Source organism: Diabrotica virgifera, chromosome 7, assembly GCF_917563875.1.
Source record: "Diabrotica virgifera virgifera chromosome 7, PGI_DIABVI_V3a".
Classification (NCBI taxonomy): Eukaryota; Metazoa; Arthropoda; class Insecta; order Coleoptera; family Chrysomelidae; genus Diabrotica; species Diabrotica virgifera.
The window spans coordinates 71870148-71897793 of NC_065449.1; the positions used below are offsets into that span (position 1 = coordinate 71870148).

At 33.2% G+C, this 27646-nt stretch overlaps 1 protein-coding gene across 5 annotated transcripts in view; it reads left to right on the plus strand.

Moving 5' to 3' along the window:
• LOC114327669 (CLIP domain-containing serine protease HP8-like) overlaps positions 1-27646 on the plus strand; it is a 106799-nt gene that overhangs the window by 64943 nt on the left and 14210 nt on the right. For all 5 annotated transcript variants that reach the window (XM_050657287.1, XM_050657288.1, XM_028276348.2 and 2 more), the window contains one exon: positions 8252-8442. In XM_050657287.1, coding sequence (XP_050513244.1) covers positions 8252-8442 — 191 coding nt within the window. The remainder of the gene's footprint in view (positions 1-8251; positions 8443-27646) is intronic.

The window sequence follows — 27646 nt, forward strand, 5'->3', positions numbered from 1 at the left end:
ACAAATGTCTGTGACAAGAAGCCAAAGCAAGGACAACAAAAAACAAAAAGAACATTCAGAACCAAGAAGATATTTTAGACACGACAATCATGGCATCAGAACAGCAAGAATTATCAGGAATAGATAAACTATTACAACTGATGCAACTCCAGTCACAAAAACTGGATGACAATCAACGAAAAGTGGATCGAAAAATGGATGAAACACAACAAAAATTGGATCAGAAAATGGATAAAGTGGAGAAAAAAATGGATGACAATCAACAGGAAACAAAACAAGCGATAGAAGAGAACAATAAGAAAATAGAGGAACGCATAGAAAAGTATGAAATGAAAATTAAAGATCACATGCAAAAACAAGAAATGAGAATGAAGGACCACATGAAAGAACAAGAAATGAAAATTCAAAATAAAATGAAGGAGTTAACGAATTGCCAGAAAAAAGAAATGGAAAGTTTGGAAAACAAGTTGGAAAACGCTATTCAAGCAATCAGAGAAGAAATGGAAAGAAAGATTGCGGAAATCAATATTCAACAAAATGTAGGAGAAAGAAGAGAAATGGTTATAAATAGCACAGATGACGTGAAGATAAGGTTTGGCGGGGATGTAAGAAGATTACACCCAGTGCCGTTCATAAATAGCTTGAAAAAGAAAACACAGCACATCGGAAGTTTCGAAACAGCAAAAGAAACTATCAGAAACCATCTCAAAAATGAAGCAAGCCTATGGTTCGATTGCAAAGAAGAAGAATTTGACAGTTGGCAAGAATTTGAACAAAAATTTTTGAATTATTTCTGGGGAAAAGTCCAACAATTGGAAATTAACAAGGAATTGCAAAATGGGAAATACAATGATAGGATGGGTATATCAGAAAGGACATATGCATTACAAATTTACTATAACGCAAAACATTTACAATATAATTACTCATCAGAACAATTAGTCGAACTGATTGCAAGACATTTCGAAGAAACGCTGGAAGACCATATCACATTGCAAAACTACAAAGACATAGATAGTTTTTGCCAATTCCTACAAATAAGAGAATTGCGTTTAAGAGAAAGAAAATCAAGAAGGTCGCGAGAAGATTACAGGCCCCGAGAAACACAGGAGTACAGAGATAGAAATGAAAATAGGAGGGACTATACAAGACGAGATTTTAATCCCAGAAGGGAAAACGAAAATAGAGACAACGGAAGAGGAAATTATGAACAAAGAAATAGGCAATGGAATGAGGACAGAAATCGAGAATACCAGAATAGAAACACCACACGCTCAAATCAAGAAAACAGAAATAATGGTAGACAAAATGAACAGGGATATCGAGAAAACCGAAACAGATCCGACAGACCAAGAGAAAATAGAAGAGAAGTAAATAATACCCAGACAGATGGATATGACGGAGAGAGACATTATGACGAAAATATAAACAACGATGAGCAACCGGCGTTTTTTCACGACGGCGCTCACTAAAAACCAAAAATCAAACAGGAATCTTTTGTAACCCCAAGGATTTTATTAAATTGGCAAGAAACAACGAAAAGAAAAATGGAGTAAATTTAAAATTTGTGGATGGATTTATCAACGAGAAACCAATTAAAATTATGATAGACACTGGATCTGAAATAACATTGGTCAACAGAAAACTAATAGAAGAAGTTAACTTAACAAATTTAATTTACAAAATACCTAGGGTAAATTTAGTGGGCGCAAACAAACGGACATTGGCAACTATAAATGAAGGCATACGAGTAATGGTACGACTGGGTAAGAAGATGTATGCACTACAATGTGTAATAATGCCAAACATGTCACATGACATGATAGTAGGAGTTGACGAATTGGCAGAAAAACATGTAGTGATAAATTTTAAAAATAATACGATGAATCTAACAGAAGAAAAAGAAGAAGAACAGGACAAGGAACAGGAGAAACAAAATACGGACGAATCAGGTAAAGAACAAACAGTGGAAATGAATTTGGCAACGAAGCAAGGACAAAGAAGAAAAGGGAGAAAAAGTCAGAAAAAGACAAAAGAAAATGAAACCTGTGGCTCCTCAAAAGAAGAGTTGAGCCCAGAAGAAGAAAATTTGAGAGTATCAGAAACAAAGGAAACCTGGGATTCCTCAAAATAAGAGACGAGCGCAGGAGAAGAAGAAATAAAGCAAAAAAATGAAAGCGAAAAAGATATGATCGAAACAGTGGCATTTGAAGAGGAGGCATATGAAAACGAGGATGCAGAATACACGATAAAAGTATGTGAAAAATCGGAGGAAAAAGACAGAAGATTAATATGGGAAAAAGGGAAAGACAACATAATAGCCGACACTCTAACACAGGATGAGGACACTGAAAATAAGGAAACAATTACTCTACAGGTGGGACTAATTAGAGTAATACAAGAAGAAGGGGTATAAGACGTAGATTAAAGTAAGGAAATATACAGGGAGTTGGTTTTGCCTCGAGAAAATTTATTTAAAAATGCAGATAAATTTTATCGAATACAAGGCGGGGATTTGTTATATTTCTATTTGATATAAAAATTAAAATTTGATAATTATAAACAAAATTCAATTTAATATAAAATATTTTCAATTTTCTCAACCACGGGCATATAAATTTAGAACACCCTGTATACAACAAATTGTTATATTTAATTTTAAGAAGTGATTAGAATAAGCGTACGAAACTCGGAACAATGTGCTTAGATAAACAAAGTGAATGACGCGTACCATTATCGTTCTTCTCGGAAGGTCGATCATTAGCCTATGCTAAATAAAACTCAGTGAAATAGATGATAGTTCATTATCGTTTTTCGCGGAAGGTTTCGATCATTAGCCTATGCTAAATAAGACTCATTTGAAAGAGAGAATAGGTCATTAAAATTTGTAAATAGTTAGAAAGTATTTTAGAATGGGAATTAAATATTTTCTTTTGAAATCCATTAAGCATATTTAGAAAGATTAAAAATTGGTTTTGAGGAATATTACGAATGAGAGTTGGTGGTGGAAGATTGATTTGTGAATCTGGAAGGGATATTTAGAAAGTAGGTGAATGAATGACAAAGTGAGATCAGAATGTTTTGAGCTGTCGAGAAGTGAAGTCGAGTAGTAGACGGTAGTGTACGGAGAGTGAGAAAGCCGATGTAGTTCCGTGAGTGTGGAGTATCTATCGTGGAACGAGAAGTAGGCCAGGTCGAGAGTAAAAGAACCTCCTTGAGCCAAGAGTGTCCCGGTAGCTGATAGCAGTTTCGAGAAAGGTAGAACACAGCATCACGACAGACGCAGGAACGAGAGCTATACGAGCTAGTTTTTCAAAGGAGAACATTACTGGAAGCCAGGACGAGGTTTGATCGCAGCCAAGGATAGCAGGAAACGGGTCTTGTGTGAGGACATTTTCAGTTCACCAGGAAAAGGTCAGTCTCATTTGTTTGGACATGAATGTATGGGTTTTTCGTATTAAATTACACATAAAAAATTGAATAACATAATCAATAATATCAGAAAAGCTTCATCAAACTTAAATAGAGTTGTTCCTAATAACTCCTAATAGTTAAATGTTAATAAAAACTTTCAATTGAAAACCAAAAGGAAATAAGATTCCCATTTGTAAATGTTATGTTTAAGAATAATAAGAAATAGCAAATATTAAGCATTGATTGCCTTTTAAATAAAATAAAAAATATTTTGATTATAATTGTAACCCATATGTGTATTTTTTTTACTCTTTTCTTTTCTATCCCGATTAGGAACCATTAAGAAATATTTAGAAGCCACGAAAGTAAGTAATTAATTTATAATTCGCCCTGAGATTGAAAACATATTGATATGTGATCTGGTTAATTAATTAGATTAGTATTAATACATTGATTAAATTAAGTGACATATAAGAATATTATCTCATATCAATAATCAAGATCACATCAATATATATAAAAAATTATTAAAAAAAAAATACAAAAATAATTATTTATTAGTAGAATTATTTGTTATATTAGTATTAGTTTTAGGATAAGATACGAAAAAATGACTAATAAAATAAAAAATAGTAAAATTGGCGAATGGATTTAGTGTCCGCAGTCATATAAACCCAAACAAACAACAAACAACATTTCTAAATGAAATTACAAAAAATTCTATCTTGTTTGATTTTTTCCGAAGTAAAAATCTATATGCACTCCCCTATAAGTCTGTTAATCAGATAATAATAATTATATTATATTTTGTACTGCAAGAGCCACTTTTGATAAATAATGTTTCCTAAATTTTTCGGTATCTTACCTTGTACAGGGTGTTTCATTGGGAAACGGAAATACTTTAATGGTGAATAGAGGTCACCGAGACCGTTCGAGGTATACTAAATTTTTTGCCCTACCGACTTTTATATCCGAGTTACAGGGTGTTTTATCGATTTTGCTCATTTCTTTCCTAAGCCATAACTTTAGAACCACCCAGTATATTTTTTAATATTTGGTACACATATGTCTCATTCAAAATCCAAACGACCGGCATACTCATCACAAGAAAAATCCAGGTCCGGATTAACAAAAAATTGTAAAGTAATTGTAACCTTAAAACAACACCCTATATATGAAAATTTTGAAAATCTGTTTGCACATTTGAAAAGAGCACAAAAACTAAGTCTAATGGTTCGCTTCGATTTTTCGGCCAGACAATTTTTTGACTTTAATTTTGAATTTATATTGAATTTTCTAAGAACTCGACATTAAAAAGCAGGTATTATTAACTTTTAATTATAAATTATTAAAATTATTAATTAAATCCTCATTTTAAAATGAATCAATACTTATTTACCACATTGGAAAGACCCAATTATTAATCACAAGAAAAATCCAGGTCCGGAATAACAAAAAAAAAACATAAAGTAATTTTGACCTTGAAACAACACCCTGTATATTGGCATTTTCAAAAATTATTTGCACATTTGAAAAGACCACAAAACTTCGAGTTCATCGGTTCACTTTGATTTTTTGTGCAAAAATTTATTAACTTTAATTTTGAAATTAAATATATTCAAATTTTTAAGAACCCCGAAATTAATAAGCACGTTTTTAAAGCACTTTTAATAATAAATCACTCAAGTTAATGAATAAATACTAATTTTAAAAATAATCAGTTATTATTTACTACGTTAGCAGAACTCACTTACCAAGCACAAGAAAAATTAAGGTCCGTATTAACAACAAAACACAAAGTAATTGTGACCTTGCAAAAACACCCTGTATATTGAAATTTTTAAAATAACTTTGCACACTTGAAGGGAGAACTAAACACTAAGTTCAATGTCCTTTAATTTTTTAATGTGCAGACAATTTAATGACATTACTTTTGAAATTATATCGAAATTTTTATTATGAGTTCCCAGAGTTCTTAAAAATTTCGACATCATTTCAAAATTAAATGCATTAAATTGTCTGTCCAAAAAATTAAAGCGAACGATGAAACTTAGTTTTTGTGCTCTTTTCAAACCTATGTGCAAACGGATTTTGAAAGTTTCAATATACAGGGTGTTGTTCCAAGGTTACAATTATTACTTTATATTGTGTTGTTAATCCGGACCTGGATTTTTGTTCTGATTTGTAATTAGGTCGTTCGAATGTCGTAAATAAGTATTGATTAATTTTAAAATGGGTATTTATTTAACAACTTTAATAATTTATGGTTAAAAGTGCTTTAAAAATCTGATCTTTAATTTCAGTGTTCTTAAAATTATCAATATATTTAATTTCAAAATTAAAGTCATTAAATATCATTCACAAAAAATTAAAGCAAACCGATAAACTCAGATTTTTGTGGTCTTTTCAAATGTGCGAACAAATTTTAAAAATTTTAATATACAGGGTGTTGTTTTAAGATCACAATTACTTTATGTTTTTTTGTTAATCCGGACCTGGATTTTTCTTGTGATTAATCATTGGGTCGTTCAAATTTGGTAAATAAGTATTGATTAATTTTAAAATGAGTATTTGTTCAATATCTTTAATAATTTATAATTAAAAGTTAATAATACCTGCTTTTTAATGTCAGAGTTCTTAAAAAATTCAATATAATTTCAAAATTAAAGTCTTAAAATTGTCTGGCAGAAAAATTGAAGCAAACGATTAGACTTAGTTTTTTGTGCTATTTTCAAATATGCAAACAGATTTTCAGAATTTCAATATACAGGGTGTTGTTTTAAGGTCACAATTACTTTATAATTTTTTGTTAATCTAGACCTGGATTTTTCTTGTGATTAGTATGTCGGTCGTTTGGGTTTTGGATGAGACACATGGTTCCAAAGTTATGGCTTAGGAAAAAATTGGCAAAATCGATAAAACACCCTGTAACTCGGTTATAAAAGTCGATAGGGCAAAAAATGTAGTATACCTAGAACCGCCTCGGTGACCTCTATTCATAATTAAAGTATTTCCGTTTCCCAATGAAACACCCTGTATAGTGTCACAACTCAAAAAAAATAGTTTTTTAAATATTTTTATTTATTTATATTATAAAAAATATTTTATAAAAAATTATAAAAAATATATCATATAAAAAATATTTTTAGCAGAATTAATACACTATTTATAGAGCTTTAAAAACCTTTGTAACTGATTAAAACAGATTGTAACAGTTCTAGAACAAATTTTAAACGTTGTTTTCTCAATTCTTCGCTCTTTTGACTTATAACACTGTTTGAGCAGAGGTGCGATATTAAAATAAATTTTCCAGGAGACTAGAATCTCATCCAAATGAGTTAGCAAGAAACCTTACTGATGATCATAATGATGTATGACGCTTGAAGCGATTCAAAATAGTGAACCTAGCAAGAATATTGGAATAACCTATATAATTTATTTTTATGTTAATTAAATTTATGCAAAGAGAGTGATCAATGGAACTCCCGCTACAGGTCAAATTATCAGTAGTAATTGCACGAGGGCTCTAAAATTATCGATTTGTTTCCCGAGTGATCTTTTGACAGTATTAATTTTACGACCCGAAGGGGAGTGAAATTAAAAACGTCAAAGTGGCACAAGGGCAACATGTCGATAATAATTTTAGAGATCGAGTGTAATTCGCTGAGATTATTTCATGAATAAAACTGTCTTTTTAAATAATTTTAGCTAATATTTTATTGATATATTCACCTGAATATTTGCTAAACTTGTTTCTTGGGGTTCTCTGTGACAAGTTATAAAACATTAATTGTCATTAATGTCACTGAATCCTGAATGTTCATATTTGCGTGGTAACGAACGGCATCTGACGTAATGCTTGACAACGGGATATTATAAAAATTATCGGGTATAATATCACAAGAGAGTGAGAATAAATTGAAAATAATGCGACAGTTTTTCGAAAATTTGTTGTCTGGCAATAGACACGAGAGCCCGTAGAGCTCGAGTGGCTGTTGCCCAATGACAACAAATTTGAGTAAAAATGAAACATTATTTTCTTATTTATTCTTACTGTCGTGTGATATTCGTAAGATTATTTTTTAATACGTATATTATGGATATTGTCTTAAATGTGACAGTTGTCAAAACTAGGAAACTGGTTGCCATTTTAAACAGAAACAATCTACTTAAAAAAATTCTATCGGTAATTTTCTACAGTAGATAATTCTAAGTATAATTTTAATCTGATTGGACGGAATTAAACACGTTATCAAATATCTTAATATACGATTGAAAGTTAAAATCATTAAAAAATAATCGCTGTAATTTTTATTTCTGTAGCTTTCTATTGGTCAGAATCTCATTTGAATGAAATAATCAGTTAAATAATTTATCTATTGTTCTTAGTTAAGGACTGATTGTAAACATCGCAAAAAAAAACTATCAGCTAACTAAACAGTAATTTAAATATAACGGTTCAATTAAACATTATAACTGTTAAAGCATGTATTTGTATTTCCCATTTGTTAATTGAAAAATAGAAGCAGGTGCAAGACATTTACTCTTAAAATAGATATGTAGGTAGTAATTTTGAAATAAAACAAAAACATTTTCTTTTATATTACAGAGGTACAACAATGTGCAAATAATTTCTGTATCACACTGAAAAGAGGGTTTTAACAGCCGATAAAATATTCCTTTCAACTGCTCTTTTTTGTATGTCACCTAAAATCTATTACCAATACTACAGTCCAAATCTAACCCAAATTAGTAGACATTTTAAACATTTGTTTTAAAACATTTATTTACAAACTTAGAGACAACATATTTTATTATTAATTAATTTTCTTTTTAGTACCCACGTCAAATTAGGTGCATATGATAAAACCGAGGAAATAGCTTGCGATAGCAAGGGTTTTTGTACTGAGGAAGCTGTAATTCTTGGGATTGAGAGTTTTTCGTTCCACGATAATTATGATGCCAGTGACAAAACCAGTAGTAATGACATAGCTATTATAAAGTTAAATCAAACAGTAGAATACACAGGTAAGTGTAATTTTTCCTGTTTTTTTTTTATTTAAAACAAAGAGCATCCTCCTTAAGGATATTAGCGACATTGCGTTACAGTATATAATATACATACAATCGAGTGCTTACATGATTTAATTTTACACAACATACACTAAGCATCAAAATTAACGCACCACCTCAAAAATGGGAAATTTTTAATATCTCGTATTTCCTAAACCTGTTATCCGATTTTAGTGATTTTTTAGTATATTATAGCTTTATTCTTCAGGAATATCGGTGTACTAATATTATTTCTAAACAGGTAAGTGTCATTGCATAACGGGTGTAACAATGATGATGTGTTATATCCTCAAATTTGGAACACCCTGTGGAATATTCTAGCGTATATAAAATATTGAAATTAAAACTCTGCAGTTTTAGGCTTTCTTAACATTTTTCTTCTCGATTCATTGGCTCATGCGAGATAATAAAAAAGTTAGGTGCCTTAACAGCTAGCCATGTTATTCATCAATACAGGGTGTTTCTAAATAAGTGCGACAAACTTTAAGGGGTAATTCTGCATGAAAAAATAATGATAATTTGCTTTATAAACATATGTCCGCAAATGCTTCGTTTCCGAGATACGGGATGTTGAATTTTTTCTTACAAACTGACGATTTATTTATTGCTCTAAAACCGGTTGAGATATGTAAATAATATTTAGTAGCTTTTAAAAGGTAGTTATTGCGCATATTTTTTGACATACAATTAAGAATTTTATATTCACCATTGGCGTGCATACGGGTAATATGAACGGGTAATATGACCCGTATGCCAATGGCGAATATAAAATTCTTAATTGTATGCCAAAAAATGCGCAATAACTACCTCTTAAAACCTATCAAATTACATTTGGATATTACAACCGGTTTCAGAGGAATAAATAAATCGTCAGTTCGTAAGAAAAAATTCAACATCCCGTATCTCGGAAACGAAGCATTTGCGGACATATGTTTATAAAGCAAACGGTCATTATTTTTTCATGCAGAATTACTCCTTAAAGTGTATCGCACTTATTTAGAATCACCCTGTATTGATGAAGAACGTTGCTAGTGGTTAAAGTACGTAACTTTTTTATTATCCAACATAAGCGAATGAGTCAAAAAGCATAATGTTAAGAAAGCCTAAGGCTACAGTAGAGTTTTGATTTCAATATTTTATATACGCCAGAATATTTCCAGGGTGTCCAAAACTTTGAGGAAAAAACACCCGGTATAACAGTATCATTGTTACATCCGGTATACATGACACTTATCTGTTTAGCAACAATATTATTACATCAATATTCTTGAAGAATAAAGCTATAACATATTAAAAAATCACTAAAATCGGACAACAGATTTATGAAATACAAGACATCAAAAATGTCCCATTTTTAAGGTGGTGCGTTAATTTTGATGCTTAGTGTATTTATAAAAGATAGATACCCTATTAATTTTCCATAGTCAAAATTCTTTCCAAGTAGCGTTTTGCAAGCTGTTCGGGATGGCATACACGTCTTTGAATGGTTTGTTTAGGACAGTCAATTAGGAAATTGTCTATATGGTCTACTACTACAGTGGTGCTCAGACTTATACTGCACGAGATCTACCAAATAAACACAAAGCGTCAAGCGATCGACTTCTAGTAAAAAACAATTTTGAAAAATTAGAAACTCTATTGCACATTTCTATTTGATAAGAAGTAACTATAGAGAGTTTTAATCAAAGTTATGTTTTTCATCGTAATTTTATTTGGATGTTGATGCATATTATGGTGGCACTTCATATTATCCGCAAGTTTTTTACGTAATTACCGAGGGCCAAACACAAGCATGATCAGAGATGTTCGTCAGTTAGCCGATTACGATACTACCATTTCACTACCTTCATTAAGGAAAAGGCAGATTGACAGGAGTACTTTGATCCAAAGAATGTTATGAGCTGCAGAGCTACTGGCCTCAAATTTTTCAGACGATATGGAAGGCCAAAATTTCGTAACGGTCGCTCTGGACTTAAGGTTTATATCGGAAATTATTTCAGTAGGTACCTTATTTTGGACGGAAATGATCTCTATATTGAAAGTAATGGATATTTCAGTGGCAATTGTTTCCACATCTTCGCAAGAAAATGGATTAGACATGACTGTTGCAATATCTGTCAGGTTTCTAAAATCAGCGAAGCATCTGTAAAAATCGCTATGAACTGCGTGCAGCTCCGTCTCGTAATAAACTTAATTTAAATAAGCGGTTACCCTTCTCTTCAACGATGAAAAGTTGTTTAAATATTTCCTTTTAATTTTATTAATCAATAATTTAAATTTGTTGATAAAAGAATGTACTGCGCTCATCATATCGATAATTGTTTGATTTTTAGCCTGTAGTTCCAAATAATTTGCTAAATCTGATACCAAAGCCAAATCACTGAGCCATTTTTCGTTTTGAAGTAGATGAATGTCGTCCTCTCGTTTTCCAAGGAAAGAAAAACTTCTGGAACCTATCTAAAAGTTTTTCACAGCTCAACTGCCTCGTATCCGTATGCAGAAGTAAGAACAGTGTGTTCCGAAGAGTCGCTAGCTTCCAATTGCGTTTTAAATAGACATCGTTGCAAGCTTCGCGCTCTGATTGAATTCACAATTTTTATTTTCCACGTTTGGGCAAAGCAACGGAAGACCGACAAAGACAAATACACTTATCTTTACCAGAGTAAACAGAAATTCTTCAACCCATGCATTATTAAAATGATTGTTCTACTTTTTTTGCCGTACTCATATCGTTTTTCAATACTGGTATAACTTGGACATTGAGGGGGTAAAAAACTTTACATACTTGGGATCCCTAGTCACATCTGATAATAACGTAGCAGAGGAAGTGAAGAGGCGAATATTTATTGCCAATAAAAGTTATCATGGCTTAATTCGGCAACTAAGATCAGACAACGTCGCAAGGAAAACAAAATGCCAAATATACAAAACCCTAATAAGACCGGTACTCACATACGGCTCAGAAACCTGGACACTCACTAAAAGAGAGGAAACATTCCTAGCCACCTTTGAAAGAAAAATCTTGCGACACATATATAAGGGCACAAAAGAAAATGGAATTTGGCGAAGAAGGTACAACTTTGAACTATACGAAATATACCAGGATCCAGATATCATAACATTCATTAAAATAGGACGGCTGCGTTGGATGGGACATGTAGAAAGAATGGAAGAAGGCGAAATACCAAACAAAATATTCAAACAGATGCCAGTAGGAAAAAGAACAAGAGGAAGACCGAAGCTGAGATATTTAGAACAAATAGAAAATGATATAAAAACCTTAAAAATAAAAAACTGGAGAAAAAAAGCACGAAACAGATCAGAGTGGAGAAGAATTCTGGCACAGGCCAAGACCCAGAAAGGGCTGTCGAGCCAATGATGATGATGATGATGATAACTTGGTAATAAATAACAGACTTACAGCAATAAAATGCCGAATCTTAACTTTCGCAACTTTCAGATGAAGAGCGGCCATATTTCGATCATATGCTTGTGATGAGTGAGCGCGATCCCGTCTTTTCCATTTATAATATTTATTTCGTGAATCGCGATCGACTTCAAAAACTTTGGCGATCGACCCCTTGGGTGCCACTACTGGTCTACTACATACATCACAAATTGAACACTTTGGTGCTTCGCTCTTTAAAAATAGGTGTGCGTGTGTATATTACAGGGGTGGCCAAACTCCTTGAGAGTCCGAGCCATTTTTCAAAATTTGAAATTTCTCGCGAGCCGCAATTAAACTATTATTGAAAAAGTGTAAAAAATGTATCAAATTTTTCTCTTAGTGTTAGGATTTCACTAATTTTAAAGTGAAATAAAAAGGTTCACATCGTTGTTTTAAATATGCAAATAATTTTATAATAAGCCTTTACTAGTTCACGATACTTTTCATTTGGATTTTTTTCAGGATTCTTCATCATCCTTCCATCTTTTTCTGGGACGGCTTACTGATCTATCGTCTTTCAAAAAATATTGTCTTTAACACTCACTCTTCCTCTGATCTTACCACATGACCTGCCCATCTTATCTTAGCTTTTATATGTTTGATGATGTTTTCAGTATCATACACAGTCACCAACTCAGCTTTGCGACGCCTTCTCAACTCTCCGTCAATTCATCTCTTTGAGGGCCAGATATCGTTCTAAAAACTTTCCTTTCAAATAAGCAGCTTATCATTTAATTCCCACTGATGCATAATCCATGTTTCACTTCCATATGTAAGAATTGGGAAAATAATTGCCATGTACAGTCTTAATTTAAATTGTCGTTTTAGCAGCTAAGATCTTAATAATAATGATATGACCTGTTTTTGTATGTGGTTGTCATCTGTGATTATCGCCCTTAGATATTTAAACTCTTTTACTACTTCGAACTTGCGGTCATTCATAGTTATGTTCTGCCTAACTCTTGGTCTTGGACTTTTGGTTACTATCATCTATTTCGTCTTGTTTTCATTTATTCGAAGGCCCAAACTACTTGTTTCTTCCTCAAGTTGTGAAAACGCCTCTCTCCCGTCTCTTGTAGAATGAGCGGCTGCAACTAGATCATCAGCAAAGGCCAACACTAGTTTTGCTCCTCGATTTGTAAATTGCCGTCATCTCAGATGATATTTTACTTATTACATATTCTAAGGCCAAATTGAATGGCAATGGTGATAAGGAGTCTCCTTGTCTAAGTTCTGATGCTACACTTATTCTTTTATATTTGTTGTCAGTAATTTAAGACAATTTTGAAACATAAGAATTAAAAGTAATTCAGGTACATTTATTGAGAGCCACAAATAATCCTTCAAAGAGCCACAGTTTGGCCATCCCTGGTATATTATCTACTATGGTCAAATCTCAGACGTGTTAGAATTACTTGGGATCTTCTGCTTGTTGCTGTCGGTTGCCACGAAGAAATGCTACTTTTAATACGTTTTAGTTTCGAACCCGAATTTTACCACTCCCGGTGCCACACACCTGACACTTTATTATTGAAAAAGTCTTGTATATCATTTGCCACACTCGGATATCTGACCTTTGATTCGTCATTATCATTACCGACAGAATCAAGAGCACAGGCATCTGCTAATTCATTGCCTTCGATACCAATGTGGGAAGGTATCCACAAGAAGTTTACTGTTCTGAGGTATTCTTGAGCTTTCTGAATTTCAATTTTATCATTTTCTCTATGGGATGTGTCGGGTAGAAATTTTGCATAGCTTTAATTGCCGTAAGACAGTCGGAGAAATTTACTGTAAAAGATGTTTTTGGTGTTAATATATTGTAGAGCTTTAAATATTGCAAATAGTTCTGATGGGTATATGGTGGAATAAGTGAGAAGTTCAAATTTTAAGGGACCGTCTGATGTTATAATGAAGCGTTTTACATGTCTGCTCTAATGGGATCAAGGAAAGACTATCTACCAAGTTACTGGGGGGTCAGAATGGGGCTAGTAGAAGGAACAGACACGCAAACCTTCATGCGAACGACAGCTCATTTTTTGTGCGGTGGCGGGTCGTAGATTCGTTGGGAGGGGTAGGAGGGTTTAAAGAAGGCTAACTACATAACCAAATAAGTAAAGGATACTTACACAGACTTGATGACTTTCCTACTATTTAAACAAATTGGGACGCCGTTTGAAAAATCCTCAAATTCTCATATCGAGTACTTACTGGAAAGCAACTGGGGACATTCATCGTAGATTCCTCGTTGGGGTTAAACTGGGCTATCTATTATCATCATATGGCTTCTATGCCATATCATTTTCTTCCATTCTAAAACTTAATTTGCTTGTATTAGTTATCTGGTTAATAATTTTTTTAAAGAAAGAGGTTACAGAAATAAAAATGTGAACATTTTATAATGTTTATTTAAACCTTACTCCGAGAATAAACATATTCTCAAAAAAGAAATGAATATTAAAAACAAATACATGATTTTACAATTCTTAACCTTATTTTTAGCAGTGTACCAAAACAAAAAATTTGACATGGCTGTCAAAAGTCACTGCCATTTTTTATTTACTTTACAATAAAATGAAATTATGAAAACAAATTATTTAAATATGTAAAACCTTTACCAAATTAATCCACTTGGAATTTAATTAAAATAAACATTATCATACCTTAAAACAAAAATCCATGTCACACGTCAAAAACTTATCCAAAATTTTCCATTCTAAGCGGGCCTGGGAGGGAAGACATTCAATTTTGAACCAAACAGGACACAGGATAAAATTGATACCAAATCAAATATAATCGGGGTACTTCAATACATGATAATCGGGGTACTTCAATACAGGAATGTTACCATAACATCATAAAAACAGGAAACCAGGAAACCACGCACTCTTTTTTACCGGCAAATCAAACTGCGTAACAATAAAACTGTTTCACAATAATATATCCACTTAAAATGCTGTGAAAATATTGTAATAATATTCCTTGACATTTACTGGACAAACTGCCAGTCCTTCACTTCTTTTACCATAAAAAGAAAACCATTTTAAAGCCGGCAAAGTGCGTTTCTTTGTGAGTCTGTTGAGTATTACACAAAAAGATGCTCATACTTCAAACATGCTTTCAGAACTAAACTTTATTTTCAGCGGCGTACGTACCGCGTACCTTCTCTTCCCAAAATTCTCCTACGCTTCAAGCCGATCATTCTTTCGGTTTGACATTTGACCAATCGGCGGAGAGAACTCAACGATCTTTCAAAATTCTGACCAATAATATCATAGGGTTTTTAGCGCTCAAAACTTAAGGGAAATATACTGGGATTTTTCAACGGATCCTTCCAGAACAATAAATGTTTATACAAGTAAACAGGAAATTTCCTATGATTTTACTATGTTGCGAAACAAACAGTATTACTCATAAGCAGGGACGGCTCAGAATTTTTAATGATATATTAACTCACAAAATATATTAGAAAAATATATATTTTTCTTGGGATAGAATTAAAATTAATGGATATTTTTTATAAAACATTGTAGTAGAAATCCATCTGCTACAATAGCCTCCTCGCAAGAGAGGAAACTGGATTACCTATTCAGTTTTCGAAAACTACAAAAATCCAACATTGACATTTTGGGTGTGACAGGACAACAATACCAAAATATTTAAATAATGGCTATTGGGGATTAAACAAAAACATCGTTGTTAGGGAGTGGGCTAGCGTGTCATCAATCGCCAGACTCTTTAAAGTCGAGTAGACTTAAATGTTTAAAGACTCTAATAAGAACTGTAGGTGATAAGAGTTTCTGTGTCTTGGGGAAGAAAATAATCTTGTGCCCTGTGTGGACCTCGCTGACATCCACAGCAGTAACACAAGTGATATATATATATATAGATATATATATATATATATATATATATATATATATTATATATATATCATATAATATATACCATATAGCAGGGCAGACACAGCCTCATCACCTCGTTGCCTAACCGGGACTGGTTTTCAAAAACTAAAAAATCATTTGAGCTCCTGGCTCAGCAGATAGGCATCTGCTTAAACTCTACTAAACACATAGCGAGTTTCACGGGACAATTCGGCAACGGTTCAGCAAAAGGAGGATTTAGAAAATCCAGTCTAAATACCTCGTTGAGATAAAATGTCAAGGGAGGTGCATGTGACAACAAAAAAAGACCAAAAAGACTAGTATACTGGGTTCAAACGGGATATCAAACCTTTTAATAAGATAAAAAAAAATGAACGTAACACATGACATAGGAAATACTACATCATTACGTTTTCAATCAAAAGTCCTACCTAGGACATAAAAGCCTTTCATGAAAGTTCACAAGACAACTTTCACATTTTCAAATCACTAGCTGGGATAAACTTGTACTTTTCAAAACCGGGGATATGATCTTACTTTTCCAAAACATAAGTAGACTTTATTTTTCCAAAACATGAGTAGACTTCACTCTTTTAAACTAGGGTTAGACTACTTTTTCAAAACAGGGATGAAAGCAACACACAAGGGAAAGACCAAAGGGACATTGGAAAGAATGACAGTTCCGACGAACGACCACTTCCATTTATCCACCGAAAGCAAGCTTCACCTGTACTCAACGCGGCCAGATCCTAAGCTCACTAGCCTTGTCACAGCTTCTGCTCTTGGCCTACTTTCAATAAAAAAACACAAGGGAGGTCAACGAACTATTCGCCAAAAAAAATCAAACTCCATCACGGACATGGGCTAACAGACATTACGGGATAACAGAGTCTAAAATTTCCAGACAAAACAGGGATAGACAAACAAAAAGAAAACTACAGACTCAAAAGACATTTAGACATTCTCCATACACATGGGCTTACAAACACAAATAATATTGAAACTTGGTACTTATATGAGCTTACACAAATACAACCGTTCTTGCTCCGACTATTAATGGGAGTGTTCCCAGACAACTGAACAACACTTCCTCATCACGAGTATTACACTTGTGATATGCCAGATACAAGAAAACATACATAATTTTATGAACAAGTGGAGGGGCCTCGCCATGGTCTCCCTCTTCACTTTTTCATGGGGTTACTTTTTCTTCACTTCTCAAATCTTTTTCAACTAATCATTGGTATCCTTTACGACACCTACAAAGATAGATTATTCAAAAAAAGACAACACAGATAAGTGGAGGGGCCTCGCCACAGTTTCCCTCTTCACTTTTTATCAATCATAACAGTTTTTTCAAAACAGTGTCGACAGAGAACGCTATCTTCAAATCTAACAGCGATAGCTTTTCTCCTGGCTGCTTGAAAAAACAAGGGGTATACTTCTTCATTAATAAGTGGAGGGGCCTCGCCACGGTTTCCATCTTCACTTCTTCATGAACAAGTGGAGGGGCCTCGCCACGGTTTCCCTCTTCACTTCTTCATGGGGTTACTTCTTCTAAGGATGACTTCTCCAACTAACCTGTGGCATAACATACCCAATATAGATAGGCTTCGCTGGAAAATCAAGGGACATACGCACACAGACCATACCGAATTAGCTCATACACGGACCATAACAACTATTATCACACATCTACTCAAACGACCAAATCAATAATCACAAAAAACGTTTATTCTGTAAAAAACTGTTGATCTATAAGAATACATGCAAAAAAATATAACATATTGTTATACTCTATAAGTTGATTCAATATTAAAAACTTTTTAATTGTAACTTTTAGCAAAATTTTCAAAAAATAAAATTTTAACGTTACTTTTACCAAAATTTTCAAAAAAAATTTTTTACTTTATGTTTTACTCATCTGTTTGTCTATATATTTTATCAATATTTTCCAAAAAATTTAACCAATGCTTTCATCATGGGTACAATATCAATACAATATAGTAAGTACGCTACAATATTAAACATACTATTCTGTTGTACGATACATACTATACAATACCAGTATACTACGGTTTACATAATATGGGGTTACAAGTTAAATACACTATGATGTATGAAATGGTACATGCCTATACAATCAGCAGCATGACCAAATCAACACCACTATACCATGTGCACATACTTACACCTCTTTGGAAAAATTATTAACATTCGTAAACAAAAATTATAAAAATGGGCTCTTTAGTGGGAACTAAAAGACTGAAACAGTTTCGGGGGCACTAAAAGACTTGAAACAGTTTCTGGGGACAAGACAAGAGGAATCTGGGCTAAACTACTTGGGAAGACTAGTGCGATAGTTACTCGGGGTCAAACTTCAGGGTAAATGTTAAAAGTATTACAAGTGTAACACCAAATGGGGGGTGGCTAAAGATATTGGGGACTAGTAGATAGGCTAACTACTAGTGCAAATGGTATACAAGCTAAACTTGTAACAGTGGGTACACAAAACAGAAAAAGAGTAGAGCTTCCATGTTGTCGGAAACACTTGTAGCACACACTGAGATCGGGCTGCCCAAGGGGACGGGCACTGCCTTAACAGTTGTAGTACAAATGGGACCGAAAGGAGGCTAACAAGACATGGTAGTTGGAGCATATTTATGGGGTTAAGGGGGCTAAAAAAGATATGCCCCACGTTATAGGGGGCCAGTTGAAGCATTCAACTGGACAAGACAACAACTGGATACTGAAGGAGGCAGAAAAATGAATCGGCCTCACACGTTGGGCGCAAGTTGAAGCGTTTTACATGTCTGCTCTAATGGGATCAAGGAAAGACTATCTACCAAGATACTGGGGGGTCAGAATGGGGCTAGTAGAAGGAACAGACACGCAAACCTTCATGCGAACGACAGCTCATTTTTTGTGCGGTGGCGGGTCGTAGATTCGTTGGGACGGGTAGGAGAGCTTAAAGAAGACTAACTACATAACCAAATAAGCAAAGGATACTTACACAGACTTGAGGAATTTCCTACTATTTAAACAAATTGGGACGCCGTTTGAAAAATCCTCAAATTCTCATATCGAGTACTTACTGGAAAGCAACTGGGGGACATTCATCGTAGATTCCTCGTTGGGGTTAAACTGGGCTATCTATTATCATCATATGGCTTCTATGCCATATCATTTTCTTCCATTCTAAAACTTAATTTGCTTGTATTAGTTATCTGGTTAAAAATTTTATTAAAGAAAGAGGTTACAGAAATAAAAATGTGAACATTTTATAATGTTTATTTAAACCTTCCTCCGAGAATAAACATATTCTCAAAAAAGAAATGAATAATAAAAACAAATACATGATTTTACAATTCTTAACCTTATTTTTAGCAGTGTACCAACACAAAAATTTGACATGGCTGTCAAAGTCACTGCCATTTTTTATTTACTTTACAATAAAATTTTCCATGTTGAAAACAAATTATTTAAATATGTAAAACCTTTACCAAATTAATCCACTTGGAATTTAATTAAAATAAACATTATCATACCTTAAAACAAAAATCCGTGTCACACGTCAAAAACTTATCCAACATTTTCCATTCTAAGCGGGGCTGGGAGGGAAGACATTCAATTTTGAACCAAACAGGACACAGGATAAAATTGATACCAAATCAAATATAATCGGGGTACTTCAATACAGGATAATCGGGGTACTTCAATACAGGAATGTTACCATAACATCATAAAAACAGGAAACCAGGAAACCACGCACTCTTTTTTACCGGCAAATCAAACTGCGTAACTTAAAAACTGTTTCACAATAATATATCCACTTAAAATGCTGTGAAACTATTGTAATAATATTCCTTGACATTTACTGGACAAACTGCCAGTCCTTCACTTCTTTTACCATAAAAAGAAAACCATTTTAAAGCCGGCAAAGTGCGTTTCTTTGTGAGTCTGTTGAGTTCTACACAAAAAGATGCTTATACTTCAAACATGCTTTCAGAACTAAACTTTATTTTCAGCGGCGTACGTACCGCGTACCTTCTCTTCCCAAAATTCTCCTACGCTTCAAGCCGATCATTCTTTCGGTTTGACATTTGACCAATCGGCGGAGAGAACTCAACGATCTTTCAAAATTCTGACCAATAATATCATAGGGTTTTTAGCGCTCAAAACTTAAGGGAAATATACTGGGATTTTTCAACGGATCCTTCCAGAACAATAAATGTTTATACAAGTAAACAGGAAATTTCCTATGATTTTACTATGTTGCGAAACAAACAGTATTGCTCATAAGCAGGGACCGCTTAGAATTTTTAATGATATATTAACTCACAAAATATATTAGAAAAATAAATATTTTTCTTGGGATGGGATTAAAATTAATGGATATTTTTTATAAAACATTGTAGTAGAAATCCATCTGCTACAATAATAGCTGCTCCATATTCGAATTTTGATGCGTCGGTGAATATTTTGAACCAGTATTATTTTTGTACTGCTAGTTCAAGATATAGTCCAGGGTAATAAAGTCTTTTCCATGACACTTCAACAGCCAGGGTACTGAAGCGTTTTTTTCGACAGGCAATACATATAAAAACAAATTGTAGCTATTTCTTGCGTAGGATCTGGCGGCCATTTTTATTTCTAAACAATTTGTGTCAAAAAACTGCCTTCTTTCCTTTTTTTCTATCTTCATCACAAAGTTTAATACACTCATTTATTGTTAAAATAATTGCGAAATAAACCGAAATTTCAAAAAAATTCACTTCGCAATAGCTATTGTAAAAATAAGTGTACAGGTTTGAAATTTATATCAAATGAGGGTTCTTTGGTGCTTAATATGTAACAAAAATTTCAAAGCGATTCATTTAATTGTCTAAATTTTATTCAAATTGTTTTTTCCCAGAGAGCTATTTACAATAGTTATTGCGAAATTAATTTTTTTTGCAATATCGACCTTTTTTCGCAATTATAGTAACAATAAATAAATGAGTATATCAAACTTTGTAATTGTTTTACACATTTTAAATCCTTTCTCATTCTCTCGAAGATGTTTTTACAAAGAAAACGTTAAGTATTACCGTTTTCCATTGATTTAAAGAAAATGTAAAATAGTGTTTTTTGACACTAAATTGTTTATAAATTAAAATGGGCGCCAGGTCGTACGAAGGAAATAGTTGTATATTATATTAAAGTTACATACAGGGTGTAACAAAAATACAGGTCATAAATTAAAGTACATATTCTGGGACCAAAAATAGTTCGAATAAACCTAACTTAAAATAAAAATTTATACCATTTTTATTCAGTTGCAATGCGAAGGCAAAACAATCTCCATGGAGAACAGTGCCTACGTTCCTTCCGATGAAGGCTCCAATAAGAGCCGAAAATCGCGATTCAAGGGACTGGATTGCACTCCGTATTCTAACTGAAAAGTAAGATTGTTTTGCCTTCGCATTGCAACTGAATAAAAATGGTATACATTTTTATTTTATTTTATAGTCGTATTACTCCGTAGGGTAACTAGGTGCATTTTTCCGTTGGAACTTTACCAGCTACAGACGAGGGATGTGAATTGCATAGTGTAGAATTCCTTCCCTCTCGTCTTCACTGCAGCATCCATTTGACTTGCAAATTGTAGAAGTCTTGGAGGTGTCACCAGGAAAGTGTACCAATAAGTTTTCAATTTAAAAATCTTTTAGTAATATTTTAATATTTTCAATATTAATAATTTACTATTAGGATTGAAAACTACTTCGTCGTAAACCTAACTTACTTTACTACAAATATGCACATAAAAAAAGTTACAGCCCTTTGAAGTTACAAAATAAAAATCGATTTTTTCGAATATATCGAAAACAATTAGAGATGTTTTATTGAAAATGGACATGTGACATTCTTATGGCAGGAACATCTTAAAGAAAAATTATGGTGAAATTTGTGCACCCCATAAAAATTTTATGGGTGTTTTGTCCCCTTTAACCCCCTCAAACTTTTGTGTAGGTTCCAATTAAATTATTTTTGTGGTACCATTAGTTGAATTAAATATTTTTAAAACTTTTTTGCCTCCTAGTATTTTTCGATAAGGCAGTTTTTATCGAGTTGCAGCTTCTTTTTTAATATGTTTACATACAAATTTTATGGGCGTTTTGTTCCTTTAAACCACCCGAATGTTTGTGTACGTTCCAATTAAACTATTACTGCGATTCCGTTAGTTAAACACAGTGTTTTGAAAACTTTTTTGCCTCTTTGTATTTTTGCGATAAGACATCTTTTATCGAGATGTGGCTTCTTTTTTAATGTGGTTCAAAACCTACGTAAAAATGTAAATCATAAATAAATGCTCATATTATTACCAAGTCTCCATAATCGTACTTAAACATATACAAATATGTGGTGGATTTGACAAATATGCAAAATATATCGATATAAACTGATTTTTCGAAAAAGTACTGAGAGGCAAAAAAGTTTTTTCAAACATTCTGTTTAACTAATGGTACTACAATAATAATTAAATTGAAACGTACACAAAAGTTTGGGTGGGTTTAAAGGAACAAAACCCCCATAAAATTTTTATGGGGTGTCTAATTTTCACTATATTTTTTTTAAATACCACTGCCATAAGAATACCACATGTCTATTTTCAATAAAATATCTGTAATAGATTTCGATATATTGAAAAAAATCGATTTTCATTTTTTAAGTCAAAGGGCTGTAACTTTATTTATGTGCACATTTATACTAAGGTAAGTTAGGTTCAATCGAACTATTTTTGGTCCCAGAATATGTGATTAAATTTATGACCTGTATTTTTGTTACACCCTGTATATTAAATGATTGTGAGTACGTCTTTCTTTTACTTCATTTAAAATGAACTCACATATACAACCCATTCAACATTTGAAATAGTTGTAATTTGTTCATATATGTATTACTTGTCGAAAAAACGCTTCAGTGCCCTGGCTGTTGAAGCGTCACGAACAGGATATATATTTTTGTCTTATTACCCTGGCCTAAAAATGTTAAGCTCTGCTTTAGAAATTGCTGGATTTGTTTGGTCCTTAATAAGTAAGTTTAATGATACTTTAATTTTTGGTTCCCCAATAGTCCATGTTATGTGTGGTCTATCCTATTTTATGGTTGTGAGACATGGACGTTAAAAACCACAATGCTAAACAAAATAGAAGCATTCGGATTGTGGTGCTATCGACGAATCCTAAAGATATCGTGTGTTTCGCACACTTCCAATGAAGATGTTCTTCAAATGATGAATTCGGAACGTCTGCTCATAAGCATCATAAAGAGGAGAAAAACAGAATACTTCGGCCATATAATTAGAGGACCTAAATACCATCTGCTTCGCCTTATAACACAAGGAAAAGTGGAGGGAAAGAGATGGATTGGTCGAAAGAAACTTTCATGGCTGCATAATATTAGACAATGGTGTGGCTGCACAGTAGAAGAATTATTTCGCGCAGCAGCCGATAGAGAGAGATTTCAGGAAATTGTAAACATGATGACGGCCAACGTCTGAATACAGACACGGCACCTAAAGAAGAAGAATAGTCCATGCAGTCTAATAGTCAGACTTTACGGGAAAAACTTTTGGAAATTTAATATTTAATTCAGAACAGTTAGTACATTCTATTTTTTTCATAGTAACATTTTCGAGTACGAGACCTAGTATTAAGGTAGTTCGTGTATTTATCATTGAAAGTATTGTCGTACAAAGTCTTACTTGGATTTGAAGCAATATAATTTGAGTGAGATAGTGCTAAATACATTCTTCGATATTGTAAGAGTGGTTCACCGTCTCTACTCATTAAGCTTTCAATGGGTGTTGTCCGGAATGCTTCAAGAGCAACTCTAGTTCCAAGTTTATGTAAAGTGTGAAGCTTTTAAGGATTTATGTCGAGGCTGAGACATAATATGCAATTAACACGTAGTCTATTTTAGATCTTATTAATGTCCGATATACTATCAATAGGGTTGTTTGATCTGATCCCCAATTTCTATTAGCCAGTGTTCTTAATTTTAGTCTTTTATGGCATTCGGAAAAAACCTGAATTATATGCTACTGCCACGACAGTTTTTGATGAAACCACATACCCAGAAATTTTGTGGATAGTTTAAATGCCACTGTGGAGTTATACATCTTTAATGTTGGGTAAACTTCTGGAGTCGAGGTCTTATGGTGTAAAATACTGCGAAGTTTTGGGTATTGAAAATTCTAAACCTGTACTGACTGACCATCCTTCTAACTGGTATAGCATTAATTGCAAGATATATGTCATTAATTTAATGTTTTTACCTTTGATGTACACAACAAGATCATCAGCGAATAATCGAGCTTTTAGCGGATTTGGACGAATATGCCATTGCTACTAGACACAATGTAGGACTACGTACTGAACCCTGTGGAGTTTCATTTTCTTTAGCATGCTCCTATTTGTTTCAACAAAATATAATGTTTTGTAATGTTATACAGGGTAGTTTAAAATATAATTATGTTTTTTTTTTATTAATTTCGTAGCAACATTCACACCCTGTAGGATTGTAGTAGTAGTCTAAGAGCTAGTGAACCCTCTGACTAATGGTCGTCCTGTAAGGCTAGAAATTTGTATAGTGATAATTCATAGCACACCAAGGCTAAAAACTGTAACCTGGCAGGCATCAGCCGTGCACGTGTATCTACCTGGTGAATCGAAAAGTGCAAATTTAGGGGGTAAAATAAACTTTCTCCTGTAAAGTTTAAATTTAAGTATGTGTTTGAGTAGGTCATTTAGAAGAAATGTGTACAATGACAGGCGATTCTGAAGATCACAAGACCTTGCCAGGCGAGAGGAAAAATTAGGGGTTTTTCCTAAAATTATTCTTTTTGCATCGAAAAAAGTTTTTTTGGGTTTTTGAATCATTCCAACAGAAAAGGTCTCTAGTGATTTTTCTCCTAGGTTAATAGTTTTTGTTATATAAGCGATTAAAAATTTTGAAAATTGCGAAATCGGACATTTAACTAAAAATTTCAATATTGCCAAGGTAGGTAGATATTCTTTAAACATTGATTAATGAAATCCCGAAGAGTTTTTTGCAATAAAATATTGAAAACCCCTTTGTTTTTTAATCGCTAATTAAGCGGGCGATCACACTGTAGTATAAGTGAGGACGTATGAGTTTGCATAAATAAATTATCTGGAGAATGGGAAAATTTGAAGATAAATCCTCAGGTCGTCAGACAGGTCGATTTTTATTTTAAATTAGGACTTTTTGCCATATACACTCACCGGCAGAGAAAACGGACATCCCAAAAAATGGGTCATATTTAATGTCTTGTATTTCCTAAAACTGATGTCCGATTTAAGTAATTTCTTTAATATGTTATAGCCTTATTCTTGTGTTTTTTTCTCGAAGTTTGGAACACCCTGTGGAATGTTCTACCTTTTATAAAATACTAAAATTAAAACCCAACTATAGCCACAGATTTTCTTAACATTTTGTTTTTTTTATTCATTCGCTTATGTTGGATAATAAAAAAAGTTAGGCACTTTAACAACTAACCCTGTTTTTCGTCAATACAGGGTGTTTTTCAATAAGTACGGCAAGCTTTAAGGGGCAATTCTGCATGATAAAATAATGACAGTTTGCTTTATAAACTTATGCTCGCAAATACTTCGTTTCTGAGATAGGGGGTGTTGAAATTTTTCTTACAAACCGACGATTTATTTATTGCTCTAAAACGGTTTGTGATATGCAAATGAAATTTGGTAGATTTTTATTGCGCATTTTTTGGCATGCAATTGAGAATTTTATATTCACCATTGGCGTGCATACGGGATATATCTAAAATATTTATACCCGTATGCACGCCAATAGTGAATATAAAATTCTTAGTTGTATGCCAAAAAATGCGCAATAACCACCTCTTAAAATCTACCAAATTTAATTTGCATATCACAAAGCGTTTTAGAGAAATAAATAAATCGTCAGTTTGTAAGACCAATTTCAACATCCCCTATCTCGGAAACGAAGCATTTGCGGGCATACGTTTATAAAGCAAACTGTCATTATTTTATCATGCAGAATTACCCCTTAGAGTTTGCCGTACTTATTTAAAAACACCCTGTATTAACGAAAAACAGGGGTAGTTGTTAAAGTGCTTAACTTTTTTATTATCCAACATAAGCGAATGAATCAAAAAACAGAATGTTAAGAAAACCTGAGGCTATAGTTTGGTTATAATTTCAGTAAAACACAAAAGCTAGAAGATTTTTACAGGGTGTTCCAAAATTTGAGAAAAAAACACAGTTTGATTCGTACACCCTGTATACAATGATAATGTACCTGTCTAGCAACAGTATTATTACAGCGATATTGATAAAGAATAAGGCTATAACATATTAAAAAAATTACTTAAATCGGACATCAGGTTTAGAAAATACAAGACATTAAAAATGACCCACTTCTTTGGGGTGCCCGTTTTCTCTGCCGGTGAGTGTATATATAATACTAGTGACGTCATCCATCTGGGCGTATGACGTAATCGATGATTTTTTTAAATGAGAGTAGGGGTTGTGTGATAGCTCATTTGAAAGGTTATTTAATTCTCTACTTAGTAATATAAACATTACCATAATTATTTATACAGGGTGTACAAAACAATTTTTTCTTCTTTTTGTCTAAATTAATTTAATAAAAAAAATTTTTTTGTACACCCTGTATAAATAATTATGTTAATAAAAATGTATACCATTTTTATTGAGTTGCAATGCGAAGGCAAAACAATCTTACTTTTCAATTAGAATACGGAGTTCAGTCCAGTCCCTTGAATCGCGATTTTCGGCTCTTATTGAAGCCTTCATCGGAAGGAACGTACGCACTGTTCTCCATATTTTAACTGATTCGTATCGAGAGGTTTTCCCACCCATTGCAACTGAAGTGATGATAGTAGATGGTTAGTGCCATCTGGCATTAAAAGACGAAGTAGTTTTCAATCCTAATAGTAAATTATTAATACCGAAAATATTAAAAATATTACTAAAAGATTTTTAAATTGAAAACTTATTGGTACACTTTCCTGGTGACACCTCCAAGACTTCTACAATTTGCAAGTCAAATGGATGCTGCAGTGAAGACGAGAGGGAAGGAATTCTACACTATGCAATTCACATCCCCCGTCTGCAGCTGGTAAAGTTCCAACGGAAAAATGCACCTAGTTACTCTACGGAGTAATACGACTATAAAATAAAAATGTATACCATTTTTATTCAGTTGCAATGCGAAGGCAAAACAATCTTACTTTTCAATTAGAATACGGAGTGCAGTCCAGTCCCTTGAATCGCGATTTTCGGCTCTTATTGGAGCCTTCATCGGAAGGAACGTAGGCACTGTTCTCCAATATTTTAACTGATTCGTTTTGAGAGGTTTTCCCACCCATTGCAACTGAAGTGATGACAGTAGGTGGCTAGCGCCATCTGGCATTGAAAGACGAAGTAGTTTTCAATCCTAATAGTAAATTATTAATATCGAAAATATTAAAAATATTACTAAAAGATTTTCGGATTAAAAGAATCGCGATTCAAGGGACTGGACTGCACTCCGTATTCTAATTGAAAAGTAAGATTGTTTTGCCTTCGCATTGCAACTGAATAAAAATGGTATACATTTTTATTTTATAGTCGTATTACTCCGTAGAGTAACTAGGTGCATTTTTCCGTTGGAAATTTACCAGCTGCAGACGGGGGATGTAAATTGCATAGTGTAGAATTCCTTCCCTCTCGTCTTCACTGCAGCATCCATTTGACTTGCAAATTGTAGAAGTCTT